The 18384-nt window shown below is 40.5% G+C and overlaps 1 protein-coding gene across 1 annotated transcript in view; it reads left to right on the forward strand.

Annotated features, from left to right (window-relative positions):
* The window catches only part of LOC106093461 (uncharacterized), a 308595-nt gene that overhangs the window by 248514 nt on the left and 41697 nt on the right, over positions 1 to 18384 (forward strand). The window contains exons 21-23 of the mRNA XM_059368504.1: positions 2143 to 2256; positions 16042 to 16266; positions 16373 to 16530. Of these exons, the coding sequence (XP_059224487.1) occupies positions 2143 to 2256; positions 16042 to 16266; positions 16373 to 16530 (497 nt within the window). The remainder of the gene's footprint in view (positions 1 to 2142; positions 2257 to 16041; positions 16267 to 16372; positions 16531 to 18384) is intronic.

Genomic DNA, 18384 nt, shown 5'->3' on the forward strand with positions numbered 1-18384 from the left:
TAAATGTGGCGTTCATGTGCATAAGACCTGAAATCGGCGGATCGGTCTATATGCAGCTATATCCAAATCTGGACCGATATGAGCCAAATTGAAGAAGGATGTCGAGAGGCCTAACTCACTGTCGCAAATTTTAGCGTAATTGGAAAATATATGTAGCATTAATGGGTCTAAGATCTTTAATCGGCAGATCGTTCTATATTTGGGGCTAAGTCAAGATATAGTCCGATATAGCCCATCTTCAAACTTATCCTGCTTATGAACAAAAGATAAATAAAGCGAAAAGAACCCAACCTATACTAAATGAAATAGGCTAGTATAGTGCTCCCCGGGACAGTAAACATCATTACAGACAAGTAAAAGCGTGCTAAGCGTCTTTTCCCGGTATCCCTTTTTAGGCGAACAAAGGATAATAGAAAAGAATTGCTATTCTATTGGAGCTATATCAAGTCATGGTCCAATTCGGACCATAATTAATTTGAACATTGGAGACCATAATCGAAGTCATTGCGCAAAATGTCAGCCAAATCGAGTAAAAATTGAGCCCTTTTGGGGCTCAAGAAGCAAAATAGGGAAATTGGCTTATAGGCGATCTGTATCAGGCCATAAACCGATTCAAACCATATTTAACACATAAGTTGAGTGTCGTGAGAGAAGGCGTTGAACAAAATTTCAGCCAAATCGGATGATAATTGCGCCCTCTATAGGCTCAAGAAGTCAAGATTCCAGATCGGTTTATGTGGCATCTATATCAGGCCATAGACCGATTTGAACCATATATGGCACAGTTGTTGAAAGTAATAACAAGATACGTCATGTAAATCGGTTAAGAATTGAGACCTCTAGGGCCTGAAGAAATCAAGATTTAAGATGGGTTTATATGGCAGCTATATCAGGTTATGAACCGATTTGAACCGTACTTAGCACAGTTATTGGAAGTCATATCGAAACACTTCATGCTAAATGTTAGCCAAATCGGATAAGAATTGCGCCCTCTCGTGGCTCAAGAAGTCAAGACCCCAGATCGGTTTATATGAAAGCTATATCTAAGCATTGACCGATATGACTCATTTAGAATCCCAACCGACCTAGTATCAGACAGTTAGACGGACAGACGGACGGACATGGCTAGATCGTCTTAAAATGATATGGCGAGTTTAAGACAAATATCTCGATACGTTGCAAAGGGAATGGCGATGTTAATATACCCCCATCCTAACTAATAGATATGCAAAAATAGTCCAGATAGTGCCTTTTTTATTTTCCTCTAAGTGGTACTTTTTGGCGTTTTTTGTGATCTAAAAGGCTCCAAATCTAGTATTGGCATTTCTGGTAGGCAAGCATACACATGGATTAGACACTTATGTGAATGCTGGCCGTTGCTCCTGGGGTTATGCACGAACCGAAATATGTATTGGGTTGCCCAAAAAGTAATTGCTGATTTTTTAAAAGAAAGTAAATGCATTTTTAATAAAACTTAGAATGAACTTTAATCAAATATACTTTTTTACACTTTTTTTCTAAAGCAAGCTAAAATTAACAGCTGATAACTGACAGAAGAAAGAATGCAATTACAGAGTCACAAGCTGTGAAAAAATTTGTCAACGCCGACTATATGAAAAATCCGCAATTACTTTTTGGGCAACCCAATATTTTGATATGTGTGTACTCCCCACACTCTTCTTTTGTCTAGGGACTCACACCTTGTTTCTTTCTTCACCTTTACTTCCTCTGACTAGAAAATCCCAATAAACTGGAACTGGGCTTTAGATTAATTTACATTTTTAATGGGCAACACTCTCAATCAAACTACATCACCACACCCTCAATAATGCCAGTAATATTTTTCAGTCTTGGAAAATGAAACACCTGAAGGATAAACCTTAGTCGCTTCAAACTTCTTTAGCTCTTTAATTTAATTTTATATATAATTCCCGTATTTGATTTCAAAAACTTCTTTTAACTATGCAAAAACATCTTTTTTTTTTTTAAGAAAGACAAACTTTCAAAAACTTTTTCAGCAACTTTAAAAAACTTTTTCAGCAACTTTTATAAACATTTTCTCTTACCATCTACCTTAATGTTTGTGATGATAACCAATTGTGTATTGTGTTTCCTTCATTCCTGTTTTGTGCATCGTTTCAGCTTCCCAATGGCATCAAACAATTCTCATCACAAATTCATAGCAATCGCATTCTATCGCAATGCTTTGCCTTTATAACCGTTGCGTTGATTGCCCTCACCACCGGACTATTGATGGTAAGTGTTCAAATTGCATTTGAGTGTATGCCGTTTGTGAATAGTTGACAAAAGTGTTAAAAACGACAAAATGTCTTCATTGATATTGAATGGAAACTAAGGAGATTTAAAATGGCCCTTGAGTTGATAATAGTGAAGAAAAATTTGGTAAAAAGTTTTAAATTTTTATGAAAACATTTGTATACCCTCCACTATAGGATGGGGGTATAGTAATTTTGTCATTCTGTTTGTAACTACTCAAAATATTCGTCTGAGACCCCATAAAGTATATAAATCGAGACATTTTATGTCGATCTAACCATGTCCATCCGTCTGTACGTCGAAAGCACGCTAACTTTCGAAGGAGTAAAGCTAGCCGCTTGAAATATTGTACAACGTCTTATTGGTGTAGGTCGGTTGGGATTGTAAATGGGCCATATCGGTCCATGTTTTGATATAGCTGTCATATAAACCGATTTTGGGTCTTGACTTCTTGAGCCTCTAGAGGGCGCAATTCTAATCCGAGTGGAATGAAATTTTGCACAACGTGTTTTGTTTTGACATCCAAGAACTGTGCCAAGTATGGTTCTAAGACGTCAATAATCTGATATAGCTGCCATATAAACCGATCATGGGTCTTGACTTCTTGAGCCTCTAGAGGGCGCATTTCTAATCCGATTGGAATGAAATTTTGCACAACGTGTTTTGTTATGACATCCAAAAACTGTGCCAAGTATGTTTCTTATCGGTCAATAACCTGATATAGCTGCCATATAAACCGATCATGGGTCTTGACTTCTTGAGCCTCTAGAGGGCGCATTTCTAATCCGATTGGAATGAAATTTTGCACAACGTGTTTTGTTATGATATCCAAGAACTGTGCCAAGTATGGTTCAAATCGGTTAATAATCTGATATAGCTGCCATATAAACCGATCTTTGGTCTTGACTTCTTGAGCCTCTAGAGGGCGCAATTCTAATCCGAGTGGAATGAAATTTTGCACAACGTGTTTTGTTATGACATCCAAAAACTGTGCCAAGTATGTTTCTTATCGGTCAATAACCTGATATAGCTGCCATATAAACCGATCATGGGTCTTGACTTCTTGAGCCTCTAGAGGGCGCATTTCTAATCCGATTGGAATGAAATTTTGCACAACGTGTTTTGTTATGATATCCAAGAACTGTGCCAAGTATGGTTCAAATCGGTTAATAATCTGATATAGCTGCCATATAAACCGATCTTTGGTCTTGACTTCTTGAGCCTCTAGAGGGCGCAATTCTAATCCGAGTGGAATGAAATTTTGCACAACGTGTTTTGTTATGACATCCAAAAACTGTGCCAAGTATGTTTCTAATCGGTCAATAACCTGATATAGCTGCCATATAAACCGATCTTGGGTCTTGAATTCTTGAGCGTCTAGAGGGCGCATTTGTAATCCGATTGGAATGAAATTTTGCACAACGTGTTTTGTTATGATATCGAAGAACTGTGCCAAGTATGGTTCTAATCGGTCAATAACCTGATATAGCTGCCATATAAACCGATCGTGGGTCTTGACTTCTTGAGCCTCTAGAGGGCGCATTTCTAATCCGATTGGAATGAAGTTTTGCACAACGTGTTTTGTTATGATATTCAACAACTGTGCCAAGTATGGTTCAAATCGGTCAATAACCTGATATAGCTGCCATATAAACCGATCTTGGGTCTTGACTTCTTGAGCCTTTAGAGGGCGCAATTCTAATCCGATTGAAATGAAATTTTGCACGAAGTATTTTGTTATGATTTCCAACAACTGTGCCAAATAAGGTTTAAATCGGTTTATAACCTGATATAGCTGCCATATAAACCGATTTGGGATCTTGACTTCTTGAGCCTCTAGAGGTCGCAATAATTATCCGATTTGCCTGAAATTTTTTACGACGGATCCTCTCATGGCCATCAACATACGTGTTTATTACGTGCCTGATACAGCTCCCATATAAATCAATCTCTCTATTTTACTTCTTGAGCCCCTAAAGGGCGCAATTCTTATCTGAATTGGCTAACATTTAACACAGCTCTCCAACATATAATTTAATTTAATTTGGAAAAAAAATATACGCAATTTTTTTCGTTTTGGGAATTCGGAAACCCGAACAGGACTGTATATATGGCAACCTTAGAAATTTTTCACATTAAAACCTTAAAAGCATATGCAGTTGCTTTAATATTTGTCTGTCACCCACCATTTAATGTTGTAATGGTCGATTATGTTTCATTTTTCACATCTTTATTTTGGCTGCAGCGTTGCGAGTATGACGCAATGTCGGTATCTCGCGGCAACTGTCACCCAAGATACTTTAATCGTTTCCTTCTAACTCCCACCTTTCTGTGTGGTGTGGTTAATCCAAAAATAATGCCAAAGTGAAGACGCTGAAGCAAAAAAAAAAATTAAAGCATACTAAATTCGGCCGGGCCGAACTTTTAATACCCACCACCATGGATATATTTACCATCAAAAATGTATTATAACACTAGCTGGACAGGGCCCGCTCCGCTGCGTCTTCTCACACTCTCTTATTTTATCTGAGCCGTATACTGGCACGCCCAGGAAAGTCCTGTTTGGGGGTACTGGTACGGCATTTCAGATATTTCGCCCCAATATGGATATCATATTGGCGCTCTATTTTCAAATATCTTTCAATTGAGCCTTATATTGCTATGGTTGGTATACTGTCGTATATCAGATTCGTTCAATACGTCTCTAATACCTTTTAAGTTGATCCCCATATTGTCATTAATGGTTTGTATTTCTATTAAGCGGGCTTTGAAGGTGGCGTGGCCCCCCTAGGTATCCCACCTTAAATGAGAATACCAAATTTCTGTTTTTGAGTTATTATAAACAAACTAAATTTTTAACTTGCCCACCCATCTCCGAGATCTAGGCTTTTTGAAAATAAGGTGAGGGGGGATAGGCCCGTTATAGTTTGGACGTTAGATCTACTTCATTGTCTTGGTTTTGGTGGTGGATTGGAGTAGCCAAAAGTGGATACAAAATTCATACTCTACTCCCAAAAATCACATTTGAGCTACATATTGCTATAGTCGGTATATATGTGTGGTTTAGGGGGAGTTTACGTGAGACAACCTTGAAACACTTGGTCATGAAATAATATCAACATCATGCAAGAGCCCGATTTTGTTTGGCCTCATAATGTCAAGCATTTTGAAGGTGGCTATCAAAATATTAAAGGCAACGCACAAATTAATTTTTTGTTTGTTTTGGTTGTCTACATTCAATATCATATTTCAAAGCTACCACATGGGATACCACTTTTTAAAGATCCGTAGGTCCTCCTGTGTCCACCCAATTTGAGGGCAAAAAGTGTACTCCACTACCAAAGACCTTTAATTGCGGTCTTATTCTATCCTGATCGGCCTTCATATATTCTATTTAATTCCTTTTTATACCCACCACCGAAGGATGGGGTATATTAATTTTGTCATTCAGTTTGCAACACATCGAAATATCCATTTCCGACCCTCTAAAGTATATATATTCTTGATCAGCGTAAAAATCTAAGACGATAAAGACATGTCCGTCCGTCTGTCCGTCTGCCTGTTGAAATCACGCTACAGTCTTCAAAAATTGAGATATTGAGCTGAAACTTTGCATAGATTCTTTTTTTGTCTATAAGCAGGTTAAGTTCGAAGATGTGCCAAATCGGACTATATCTAGATATAGCCCCCATATAGACCGATCCTCCGATTTAGGGTCTTAGACCCATAAAAGCCACATTTATTATCCGATTTTGCTGAAATTTGGCTCAGATCGGTTCAGATTTGGATATAGCTGCCATATAGACCGATCTCTCGATTTAAGGTTTTGAGCCCATAAAAGGCGCATTTACTGTCCGATGTCGCCAAAATTTGGGACAGTGAGTTGTGATAAAACTTTCAATATTTTTTTTCAATTTGGCTCAGATCGGTCCAGATTTGGATATAGCAGCAATATAGACCAATCTCTTGATTTAAGGTTTTGGGGCCATAAAAGGCGCATTTATTGCCCGATTTCGCCGAAATTTGGGACAGTGAGTTGTGTTAAGCTCTGCAACTTGGTCGAAATCGGTCCAGATTTGGATATAGCTGCCATATAGACCTATATCTTGATGAAAAGCCTTGGCCCAATAAAAGGCGCATTTATTATCCGATTTCACTGAAATTTTACACAGTGACGTATGTTAGGCTTTTCGACATCCGTGTCGTTTATGGTTCAGAGCGGTTTATTTTTAGATATATCTACTAAAAAGAGCAAAATTTTGTATATTATACAGTTGAACAATGACTTTTACTTATTAGTATTTGGTCCAAATCGGAACATATTTCGATATACCTGCTATAGGTTATAAGGTATGCATTTTTCTCCGGATTTGGCGAAAGGTGGTTTACATATATACCCGAGATGGTGGGTATCCAAAGTTCGGCCCGGCCGAACTTAACGCCTTTTTACTTGTTTTGGTATGATAGGGGGAGGGGGATTGCACTCTGACGCATCCTGTCATTTGAGTATATTCTCGGTCGTCCTACATGACAGTTTTGTATTTTTTTTTTATTAGGAGCAGATGCTCGCTCCCACCGACGCTAAAACCTCAAAGAAAATTTCAGTCCTTTATTGTAGCGATATACATGTCCTGCTGAACGGCAGGACGGCTGGACGTGACCCAAGTACTGGAATCCTCATATCAACATTAGATTCGAACTGTACTAACATACACCTTTCTTTCAATTCACATACTATCTCGCTCGAACTACACGTCCTATGGAAGGGTATTTAGTGGGTGGGTCAGTACCAAATTCGTAGTTAACTCCCAAAGAGTTGATACCCAGTGGTTTGGGGAGGCCCCGTAGACATCATGGACCAAATTCTAATGGCAGATGTGTACTCAACTTCCAAACATCTTTCGCTTGATATCCATATTGTCCCAATCGGTAAAAAAAGACCTGCTGGACGGTTGTGGGAGGTGAGGAGGCGCCTCAGACACCATGTCACTACACTATGTCAGATTTTTAATCTACTTTTGAATACCTTTCATTTGATACCCATATTGCCCAAAGCGGTGAAAGAGTCCTGTGGGGTTTTTTTGGGGGGGTAGGGGGCCCCACCGAACACTTTGGGCGAAATTTGTATACCAAGTTCGTACTCTACTCTTAAATACCTTTCATTTGATACCCATATTGTCGCAATCGGTCAACATGTCCGTCCGGGTGGGTTTTGGGATGGGGCGTCCCCCCTGGTTATTTGACCCAAAAATTTTATACCAATTTCGTGTTTTTGGGGTATCATAAGGTGACATACAAAAGTTCACTTAAATTGGTGCGCGCATCTCCGAAATCTGGAAAATTAGGGTAAGCGGGAGGGACCGTCCCCGTTCGGATATCAAAAATATGTAGTACCCTTTTATCACCAGGGTATGGGGAAGGTCCACCCCCGTTCTGATATCAAAAAATGTAGTACCCTTTTATCACCGGGGTATGGGGAGGGTCCACCCCTGTTCGGATATCAAAAAATGTAGTACCCTTTTATCACCGGGGTATGGGAAGGGTCCGCCTCTCCTTCGGATATCAAAAAATTTAGTACCCTCTATCACCGGGCGACCAAACTCTACCATCTGCGAAAATTTTTTGAAAATCGGTTTAGGCGGAACAGACAAACAAAATATTATATTAGGTGACGAGAAGCTCCATACAAGTAACAGATCGAAATTTTAACGAAATCGGGTTATAAATGCGCCGTTCATGTGATTAACCCCTAATTCGGATGAACGATCTACAAGATAGCTATTTCTAAATATAGTCCATCCGATCTGGACCATAGGTTAGGTTTGATGTCGGGAGTCTTAAAGCAGCTCACTGTTTCAAATTTCGACCAAATCGGAAAAAAGCGCCGTTTATGGCCTTAAGGCTTTAAATCTGAAGTATGGTCTCTATAAATGCGCCGTTCATGTGATTAACCCCTAATTCGGATGAACGATCTACAAGATAGCTATTTCTAAATATAGTCCATCCGATCTGGACTATAGGTTAGGTTTGATGTCGGGAGTCTTAAAGCAGCTCACTGTTTCAAATTTCGGCCAAATCGGAAAAAAGCGCCTTTTATGGTCTTAAGGCTTAAAGCTGAAGTATGGCCTCTATAGCAGCTATATCTAGCCCGGTCTGAACCATTTTCGATGTTTGGAATCTTCATACACCTCACTGTTCTAAATTTTAGGCAAAGTCGGGTAATAAATGCGCCTGTTATAAGCCTAAAACAGAAAAACGGCAGATCTTTAGAGGACACCCCAAAGCCCACCTGATCGTCTAGTTTAGAAGTCTATGTAACTTCTATAACCAGGTATATCGTAGTATATATATATTGGGTTGCCCAAAAAGAATGAATGAATGAAGAATGCTTAGAATGAACTTTAATCAAATATACTTTTTTTAAACTTTTTTACTAAAGCAAGCTAAAAATAACAGCTGATAACTGACAGAAGAAAGAATGCAATTACAGAGTCACAAGATGTGAAAAAATTTGTCAACGCCGACTATATGAAAAATCCGCAATTACTTTTTGGGCCATATTTGGTTCGAATATCGACAGGCCTTATAAAGCTCACTTTTCTGAATTTCAGCGAAATCCCCTTGTAAATGCGCCTGTTATAGGCTTCAGACCCAAAATCGGCATATCGCTCTATGTAAATAGGGTCCGATATACAACAAATTCGGATCGGATGTCGAGGCCCCTAGTGCAAATAATTGTTTTAAATGTCAACTAAATCAGAAAATAAATGCGCCTAAAAAAGAGATCAAAAAATGGGTCTTTTTGATAGCTACCAAATATAGACCGATCTGAACCATGTAGCACACGGATATCGAAAAGCCTAACATAAGACAAAAATTGCAAATTTTGCCCATGAACATTCCACTAAGGAACAGGGACAAACTTCTCACATATCAATGAGTGCAGCCCAATTCAAGTTTTGAGCTCAATGATAAGGGGCCTCCTTTTTATAGCCGAGTCTGGACGGCGTGCCGCAGTGCAACATCTCTTTGGAGAGAAGTTTTATATGGCATAGTACCTCACAAATGTTGCCATCATTTGGAAGGGAAAACCACCGCTGAAAATTTTTTCTGATGGTCTCGCCAGAATTCGAGCCCAGGCTTTCAGCGTCATAGGCGGATATGCTAAACTCTGCGCTACGGTGGCCTCCGTTCCTATATGGTCCAAGAAACTAAACACCTATGATACAGCCTTCTTAACCTTTTGATAGTACCTCCTACTTTTTATCTGTGGGTCTGATCTCTCTAACGCCTGTGAACCATTTTGGCATTCAATCCCTATGGCATGGATATTCTGGACAATAAGCCTTCACTATATAACCTTCACTCCTAAATGTGGTTCTTCCACTTCAGTTTCTTGTTCTAGTTCAGTTACTGGTATCAGCCCAGTCTGATAAGGTTTGCAACCTCCTGGTAGCCGAAAAAATAGCTTCCATATAAAGCTCGTTATTATACCCCCACTGGGGTGTATCGAATATTCGCCTAAGACCATTTTTAAATGTTTTTCATTTTTGTTGCCATTTTTATTTCATTACAAAGTAATCACCATCTCATTTAGTGTCAATGACTTGCGAATTAAAAACACATCGTAACATCGTTTTTCTTCCTCTTCTTCTTCTTCTTCATCTGCTTTTTCGTTCAAAAATTGTTTAAATAAAAGTTAGGCATCTTAAATTAGAAAAGTTCAACAACAAACTTTTCCAGCAGAATTCAAGCACAATTTGATGCTAAACAATGAGGGCGGGAGGGGGAGTTGCAGAAACCACCAGGCAAGGGAATCTGTTGCTGCACATTTTTTGTGGCCAACTTTAATGAGGGAGCACCGAAAAGCTCAAGTTTTCATTGTCATTGAAAAAGGAAACTTTATGAGAATATTACATTCCAAAAAATGTATCAAATATCATGAAAAAATATTAAATACTGCAACCAAAGTAAATGAAACTTGTACAATATTTGTGGATGCACGGAATGGAGGAGGAAGAAATGAAATTGTTAAAATGAATTGTCACAATAATTGAACAAAGCTAAACTTTGGGAAATTATTGAAGTTTTTCTTTAAATTAAGGCAATTAAAACTTAACATAACAACCATAATGAAAAATGTCCCCTATTCCAACTAAAAGAAAGATAATTGTTGCGTTTCAATATATTGTATGATGGCGCGTTTTTTTAATAAATAAATCAGATCAAATGTCCAGGAAATTAAGGCTCCTATATTATGAGTACTCTAATTAAATGTAAAACTAAACTTAATTAGTCAATAGTATTATAGGGGAAGCGTTATGCCAACAGACATAATTCAGCATGAGCCCATATTGCTCAAAACATAATGGTGGCAAGAATATAAAACAGGGAAAGCATATTCCAGAGGTGTTAATCATCCTACTAAAGCTGAAAAACTGCCATATTATTCTAGGTTTATAATGTTTCTTTTATAAAAGACTAGCTGACCCGGGCCAGCTCCGCTGCGCCTTCTTTTACTTTATATGGAGCAAAAGTTTCCTTTGAATATTTATTTTCGACAATTAAAGAGCTTTTAGTGAAATACCATGCTACGAAAATAATATATCGCTTGACAAACAGTTTAACAACAGATAAGTGCCTTTATCTGAATCCCATATGATCTTTATTGGTCTACGAATTAAATTTTGGGTGTAAGGTGTACTCCATTCTTAAAATACTTTACTTCAGCCCGATATTCTCATGATATCTGATTTAAGGGTATTTTCGGGGGTGAGGTGGTCCCCCAGGCACTTGGCCCTGAAAAAATATCAGCATCGTGCTCTTCTTTCAAATAGCATTTATTTAAACCCCATATTGCCATTGGTTTAGGAGAGTTTACAAGATGAGTCGTCCCCCAAACACATGGCCCCAAAATAGGTTATCAAATTTGTTTTCTAATCTCAAATACATTTGAGTCACATGTTGGCATGGTCGAAAAATTTTACCCTTTGGGGGTGTTTTGGGGAAGGGGTGACGCCCTAAATACATGGTCCTACATTTGGATATCAAATTCGTATTCTACTCCCAAATACCTTTATTTGAGCCCCATATTGCGATGGTCAGTAAAAAATTGCTGTTTGTCGGGTATTTTGGGAAAGGGGTAGACCCCCAGAAAATTGGTCCCGAAAGTGGGTATCAATTCTTGCTCTACCCCCCAGCACCTTTCATTTAAGCTCCACATTGGCATGGTCGATAAATATGCCCGGTCCCCTAAAAAACTAAACCCGAAAAATATATCAACAACGTGCTCTATTCTCATATATCTATATATCATTTATTTGAACCCCATATTGCCATTGCCCTCAAAATTGGATATCAAATTCCTTTTCTAATCTCATTTAAAATCCGTATTGCAAAAGGCAGCAAATATGTCCGGTTTGGGATATTGGCCCTAAAAACTATAAATATTTAGTTCCACTCTCTTTAAGACCCAAATTGTCATGGTGAGCAAATACGTCCTATTTGGGGGTTATTATGGTGGTGGGACATCTCCTAGACAGTTGGTCCCTAATGTTGATATCAGATACGTGGTCTACTCGCAAATACCTTTAATTTGAGCCCCATATTTTCATAGTCGGCTAAAATGTCCGGCTTGGGGGGTGTTTTGGGGGATGGGCGGCCACTCAGTGAGTTGGCCTTGAAAATATATAGCGGATTCGTGTTATAGTCTAAAAACCCTCTTATTTGAGCCAGCAGCAGAAACTTCCTATTTGGGTGGTGTTGTGGGGGTAAAGTGGCCCCATAGACACTTTTCCATTTATATCAGATTCGTGCCTTACTCACAAAGACCTTTCATTTGAGCCCCATATTGCTATGGTCGTACATTTGTCCCCTTGGGGGATGATTTTGGGGAGAGGCGGCCTCCCAAACACTTGGTCCCATATTTGAATATCAGATTTAAGCCCCATATTCCGATGATCAGTAAATAAGTCCTGTTTGGGGGGTGTTTTGGGGAAGGGGTGGACCCCTAGAAACGTTGTCTCATATTTGGATATCATATTCGTATTCTACTCGCAAATACCTTTCATTTGAGTCCCATATTGCCATGCTCGGTAAATATGTACGATTTAGGGGTGTTTTGGGGCTGGGGGTGGTCCCCCTAACTCTTGGTCCGACATTTGAATATCAGATACGTTTTCTTATCCTAAATACCTTTCATTTGAGTCCCATATTGTCGTGATTTATCTTAATATATGTTTGGTAGGTTTTAGGGTGGGGCGGCCCCCTAGGTACCCTATCCGAAATTTGGATAACAAATTTGTATTTTTAGGGTACTATATGAGAGCACACAACATTTCGCTTAAATCGTACCACCTATCTCCGAGATCTGGCGTTTCTGAAAATTTGGGTAAGGGGGAGGGTCTAATTTAAGGCAAGCAAAGGATAGGCTAAAAGAAAAGAATTGGTATGCTATTGGGGCTATATCAAATTATGGTCCGATTCCATAATGGAATGAATGTTGGAGACCATAGTAGAAGTCATTGTGTAAAATTTCAGCCAAATCGAATAAGAATTGCGCCCTTTATGGACTCATAAAGTAAAATAGGGAAATCGTTTTATGGGGGAGCTATATTAGGCTATAGACCGATTCCGACCATATTTGACACGTATGTTGGAGGTCTTAGGGCAAGCCGTTGTGCGAAATTTCAACCAAATCGGATAGGAATTGCTCGCTACAGAGGCTCAAGAAGTCAAGACCCCTAATCGGTTTATATGGCAGCTATATCAGGTTCTGGACCGATTTGAACCATACTTTGCACAGTTGTTGAAAGTCATAACGAAACACGTTATGCAAATTTTCAGCGAAATCGGGAAGGATTTTCGCCTTCTAAAGGCTCAAAAAGTCAAGATCGCAGATCGGTTTATATGACAGCTATATCAGGTTATGCACCTATTTCACCCATACTTGGCACAGCTGTTGGAAACCATAACAAGACACCTCACACCCTCAAGCGGCTTAAGAAGTCAAGTCAAGACCCCAAATCGATTTGTATGACAGCTATATCAGGTTATGGACCGATTTGAACTATACCTGGCACAGTTCTTGGATATCATACCAAAACACGTCGTGCAAAATTTCATTCCAATCGGATAAGAATTGCGCCCTCTAGGGGCTCAAGAAGTCAAGACCCAAGATCGGTTTATATGGCAGCTATATCAGGTTATAGACCGATTTGAACCATACTTGGCACAGTTGTTGGATATCATAACAAAACACGTGGTGCAAAATTTCATTCTAATCGGATAAGAATTGCGCACTCTAGAGGCACAAGAAGTCAAGACCCAAAATCGGTATATATGGCAGCTTTATGTAAATATGGTCCGATATGGCCCATTTACAATACCAACCGACCTACACTAATAAGAAGTATTTGTGCAAAATTTCAAGCGGATAGCTTTACTCCTTCGGAAGTTAGCGTGCTTTCGACAGACAGACGGACGGACGGACGGACATGGCTAGATCGGCATAAAATGTCGCAACGATCAAGGATATATATACTTTATGGGGTCTCAGACGAATATTTCAAGTAGTTACAAACAGAATGACGAAATTAGTATACCTATGGTGGAGGGTATAAAAATTAAAAGTCGAATATCCTCGCAACCAGTAGAGATATGTTATACCTCAAGTGAACTTTTTTTTATAGGGATTGAGCACTATCCTTAAGAAAAGAATTATGGAAATCGGATCACAAATACGGAGGTTACCAACATTGGGATACTGCCAGGGGGCGCCCGGACCACCTAGTGCCTTGAATTGCACATGATCTCGATAACACCTCAGTTCTAACCATTTCCAAAAATTATCTCTAACCGTTCTCAAATGGCATATTTATTTATTAGTTTTTTTTTCAATTCAATCCCACTGTGCAAGTCGCGTTACCAAAATCAACCTCATATGGCAGTATAATGACAATAATGACGCCATTTGTGCATGATTTTGCAATGTATTTTTTCTGTTAGTGCACTTTTTACTCAATGTCCATTGGTATTGCGATATTTTGATAGCCAAACTTCTTTTGGCTGCCAGGATAATACATCTGTTTCAGTAGTTTCACTGTCTCCCTGTTGCTCTCGGCTAACACTCTATGGTTAGCAAGAAAGGATTGCCGGGATCCTTAAAGGTTAATTTACTCAACCTAAATACCCATTATACAAAATATCGTTCAAATAGGTTAAGGATGACTCCCTGTAGGTTCTCAAGAGGCCAAGCCGATTAGCAATTAACTTTAGCTTCTATATGGCAGATATATCCAAATATGGACCAATATGGATCACATTCGGATCGGATGTCGAGAAGTCTTGGACATCTCAATGTTCCATTCTGATTCTAACAGATTCTAACAGCTCTGAATATTATTCCACTGCGTGTCACAGAGCTGACGAGACCACACTGGCGCTGCATAACTTAACACAGACCGGCCAATTGCTTTGCACGTGGTCAACAAGGTTTCTTTGTCTACACCCCAAGTGCTGGCGGCAAGTGATTTGAGGAGCTTCTTTCTACTTTTGACTTTTGCAAATTGCTGTGGCATGTGGGGAGAAAGTGTAAGAGACACTTAATTGTCGGAATCATTTCTCCATCGACCATCACAGTAAGCTCGGCATTCACCTTACGCGTATTTGTAGTGAAGAATGTGGCAGAAGATTTGGTGGCAGATATCTTCAGATGTCTTCCAGCGAAATATGACGCAAGTTCGTTGAGGTAGACGTTCAACCTATCGCAGATGTCAACAATGGGTGAGGGGCCTGATCGCACAATCGTCCGCATATGATACAATCTCTATGCCGTCTGGAGGGGGTGGAATGGAGGGTAGGTAAAGGTTAAACAGTGCCGGAGATATCACTCGGCCTTGGTGATAAGATCACTATGCCGTCTGGAGGGGCTGGATAGGTAGAGGTTAAACAATGGCGGTGATATCACACCACCTTGGGGAACTCTTTGTTTCACTCTACGACGCTTCGACTTCTTATCCCTAAATTCCCCAAATGACTGGCGATTACACAGATAGTTCGCGACCCAGGGTTTCAGGCCTGGTTGGAGCGACGTATTGGCGATGTCCTCAAATAGTTTGGCACCGTGTCGAATGCCTTCGAAAGGTCCAGTGTTACGAGGACCGTCCTATCACAAGGCCTGGGCTGATTGAAGCCACGGCAAATGTGTGCGGTGATGGCATGCAAAGCAGTTGTTGTGCTATGCAGTCTTCGAAATCCCTGTTGATGCTCGGCGAATGGAAATTCTCCTATGAGGCTCGGGAGGAGTAATACCTCAATCGTCTTTGCTACTGGTGCGAGAAGGGAGATCGGTCTGTACAACACCCCCCTTACTCGTATCCTTTTCAGGTTTCAGAAGCGGGATCACTCTGCCCATTTTCGAGACATCGGGAACTATAAGAGTGTTCAAAGACTGGTTGAGGACAGTAGTAAGGTACTCAACTCCAGGAAAATCCATATTCTTCAGCATCAGTGTAGAGATTCCGGTGGGGGCCCAACGCCATGGATGATTTGGCGCCACGGATGACATTCGTAACTTCGCCCATAGTAAATTGTGATGGCTGTACATGGGCTCGGAGACTACAGATGTGACGAATGGCTCGAGATGCACAATAAATTTACGAAAGACCACAGCTTGCCTAAACCGGTGCTGCCAAACTTTACACGCTTTTACTTGTTATATATTCTTTTAGTTTGATTCTAAAACTGTATAAATTTTTCACTTAGTTCCAGGAAGTCATAGTCATACCCCCATCTTCTGCCGCACGTCTCACTAGCATCGACAATAGCACTCTCAAATACAGCAAAGATGTGATGGCGGAAGTTTTGGCAAATGCATCAACTACAAATCGCTACAATGCAACACAACCCACCGAAGATAAATGGATAAGGATGACGGAAGTAGATTCCGGAAAGGACAACTTTTACTGTGATTACTATTTAGCCGTTAATGTAAGTTTACGAAGCTTAAGAAAATAACACCCATAAAAAAATATTTACAGCAAAGTATTCAACACATTCTGTTTTTCTCTTTCATTCTTCTTACTTTGCCTTTTAGACTTTCTTACTGCTGACTCTCATATCGATGATGACCTGTGCTATTTATCAAGTTCTTCGCATTTTGCTAAAGTTGATTCTATTGATCATGGCTTCAGCTTTTTATGTGGGCTTTTCCGTTTACTTTTTGCTGCAGGAGGAAATGTATTACAAATTGGAGTAAGTTTTGCAAAACTTTTCATACAACTACCAAAAGTTTGAGGGCCATTATTACAACTGAAATGTGTGAATTACAGGAAAGTGGATAGGTTACTAAAGTTGTTTTCTTAAAAGATTTAGTGCATCAAAAAAAGTAGCTTTTAAGGATGATGGCAAAGATATGGTAGTCTATGAGCACATTGCAAGATTCAGTTGTTACATTGAAAAAATTCAGGAAAATCAATCGAGACAACTTTGAACTCACATGAAAGCTTTCTGAGAGTTGAGTGCCAATTTGATACCCTGATTTGGAGTCGAGTGTATGTGATGTGCCATTTCAGCCAAATTGGATATGGATTGCGCCCTTAGACGCTCAAGAAGTGTAGGTAATATCCTTAAGTTACACCCTATCATCAGTAAAGTCAAGAGATATAAGAAATTCCTTCCTGCCACATTTGGAGAGAATCGCCTCCATCATAGGTCGGTGTCGGTGAGGTGTAACCGGTGCTTGGAGTGAGTATATTTTCGATCTTGCTCTGGCCTCACTTCATTACGGGAGTATAGTCATACTGGTTATGTCGCAAGGTGCTGTGCGAACATAGCCAGCAGTGGGTCACAAGCGTCATCGTCGTCGCCTTCTGCTTCCTCGTCGTCGGACTATGTGACGACCAGAGTGGCATTTGGCAGAGCAGATTGAAAGCTCCACGTTTTGCACGGTGAATGAGGATGCCCCCAATAGGATTACGAGGAGGTGCAGCAGCTCGCCAGACATCTCCATTGCATCCCCTGAGCTCCTGAGTGACGTATCCTGGCAAGCCGTCATCTCTTTGGGGTCAGACCACCACCCCATAAATTTCACCATCGGCCGACCAAACTGTGGTCTACTGTTAAGACACTCTCGAACCCCGGTAGACGGGATGACAGGACCTCAGTCACTTTTGGCGAAATAACCGTGACTGATCCGATGAGATGCGCCAGGTTGTTCAACCGTCAATTTATGGTGCATCCCGAGAGAGAGACAGGGCAAGGAGGAGAGCCATTCGTCGTATTCGTGGTCTCCGAGCCGATAAACAGCCATCACAATTTACCGTGGGCGAAGTTACGAATGTCATACGTGGCGCCAAATCATCTAAGGCGTTGGGCCCCAACGGAACCTCTACATTGATGTTGAAGAATCTGGATTCACCACTGTCCTCAACCTGTATTTGAACACTCTTATAGTTCCCGATGTCTGGAAAATGGGCAGAGTGATCCCGCTACTAAAGCCTGGAAAAGACCCGAGTTTGGGGGAGACGTACAGATCGATCTCCCTTCTCTCACCAGTGGCAAAGACGCTTGGGGCATTACTCCTCCAGAGCCTCGTAGGAGAATTTCCATTCGCCGAGCATCAACATGGATTTCGAAGACTGCATAGCACAACAACCGCTTTGCATGCCATCACCACACACATTCGCCGTGGCTTCAATCAGCCCGGCCATGTGATAGGACAGTCCTCGTGGCACTGGACGTATCGAAGGCATTCGACACGGTCAGCCATGCCAAATTATTTGAGGACATCGCCAACACGTCCCTCCAGGCAGGCCGGAAACGATGGTCGCCAGTCATTTGTGGAATTTAGGGATAAGAAGTCGAAGCACCGTAGAGTGAAACAGGGAGTTCCCCAAGGTGGTATGATATCTACGGCACTGTTTAACCTCTACCTATCCTCCATTCCACCCCCTCCAGACGGCATAGAGATCGTATCATATGCGACGATTGTACGATCATGGCATCGGGCCCCCCACCCATTGTTGACATCTGCGATAGGTTGAACGTCTACCTCAACAAACTTGTCTCATGTTTCGCTGCAAGGAATCTGCCACCAAATCTTCAGCC

The sequence above is a fragment of the Stomoxys calcitrans genome, chromosome 1 (assembly GCF_963082655.1).
Source record: "Stomoxys calcitrans chromosome 1, idStoCalc2.1, whole genome shotgun sequence".
Taxonomy (NCBI): Eukaryota; Metazoa; Arthropoda; class Insecta; order Diptera; family Muscidae; genus Stomoxys; species Stomoxys calcitrans.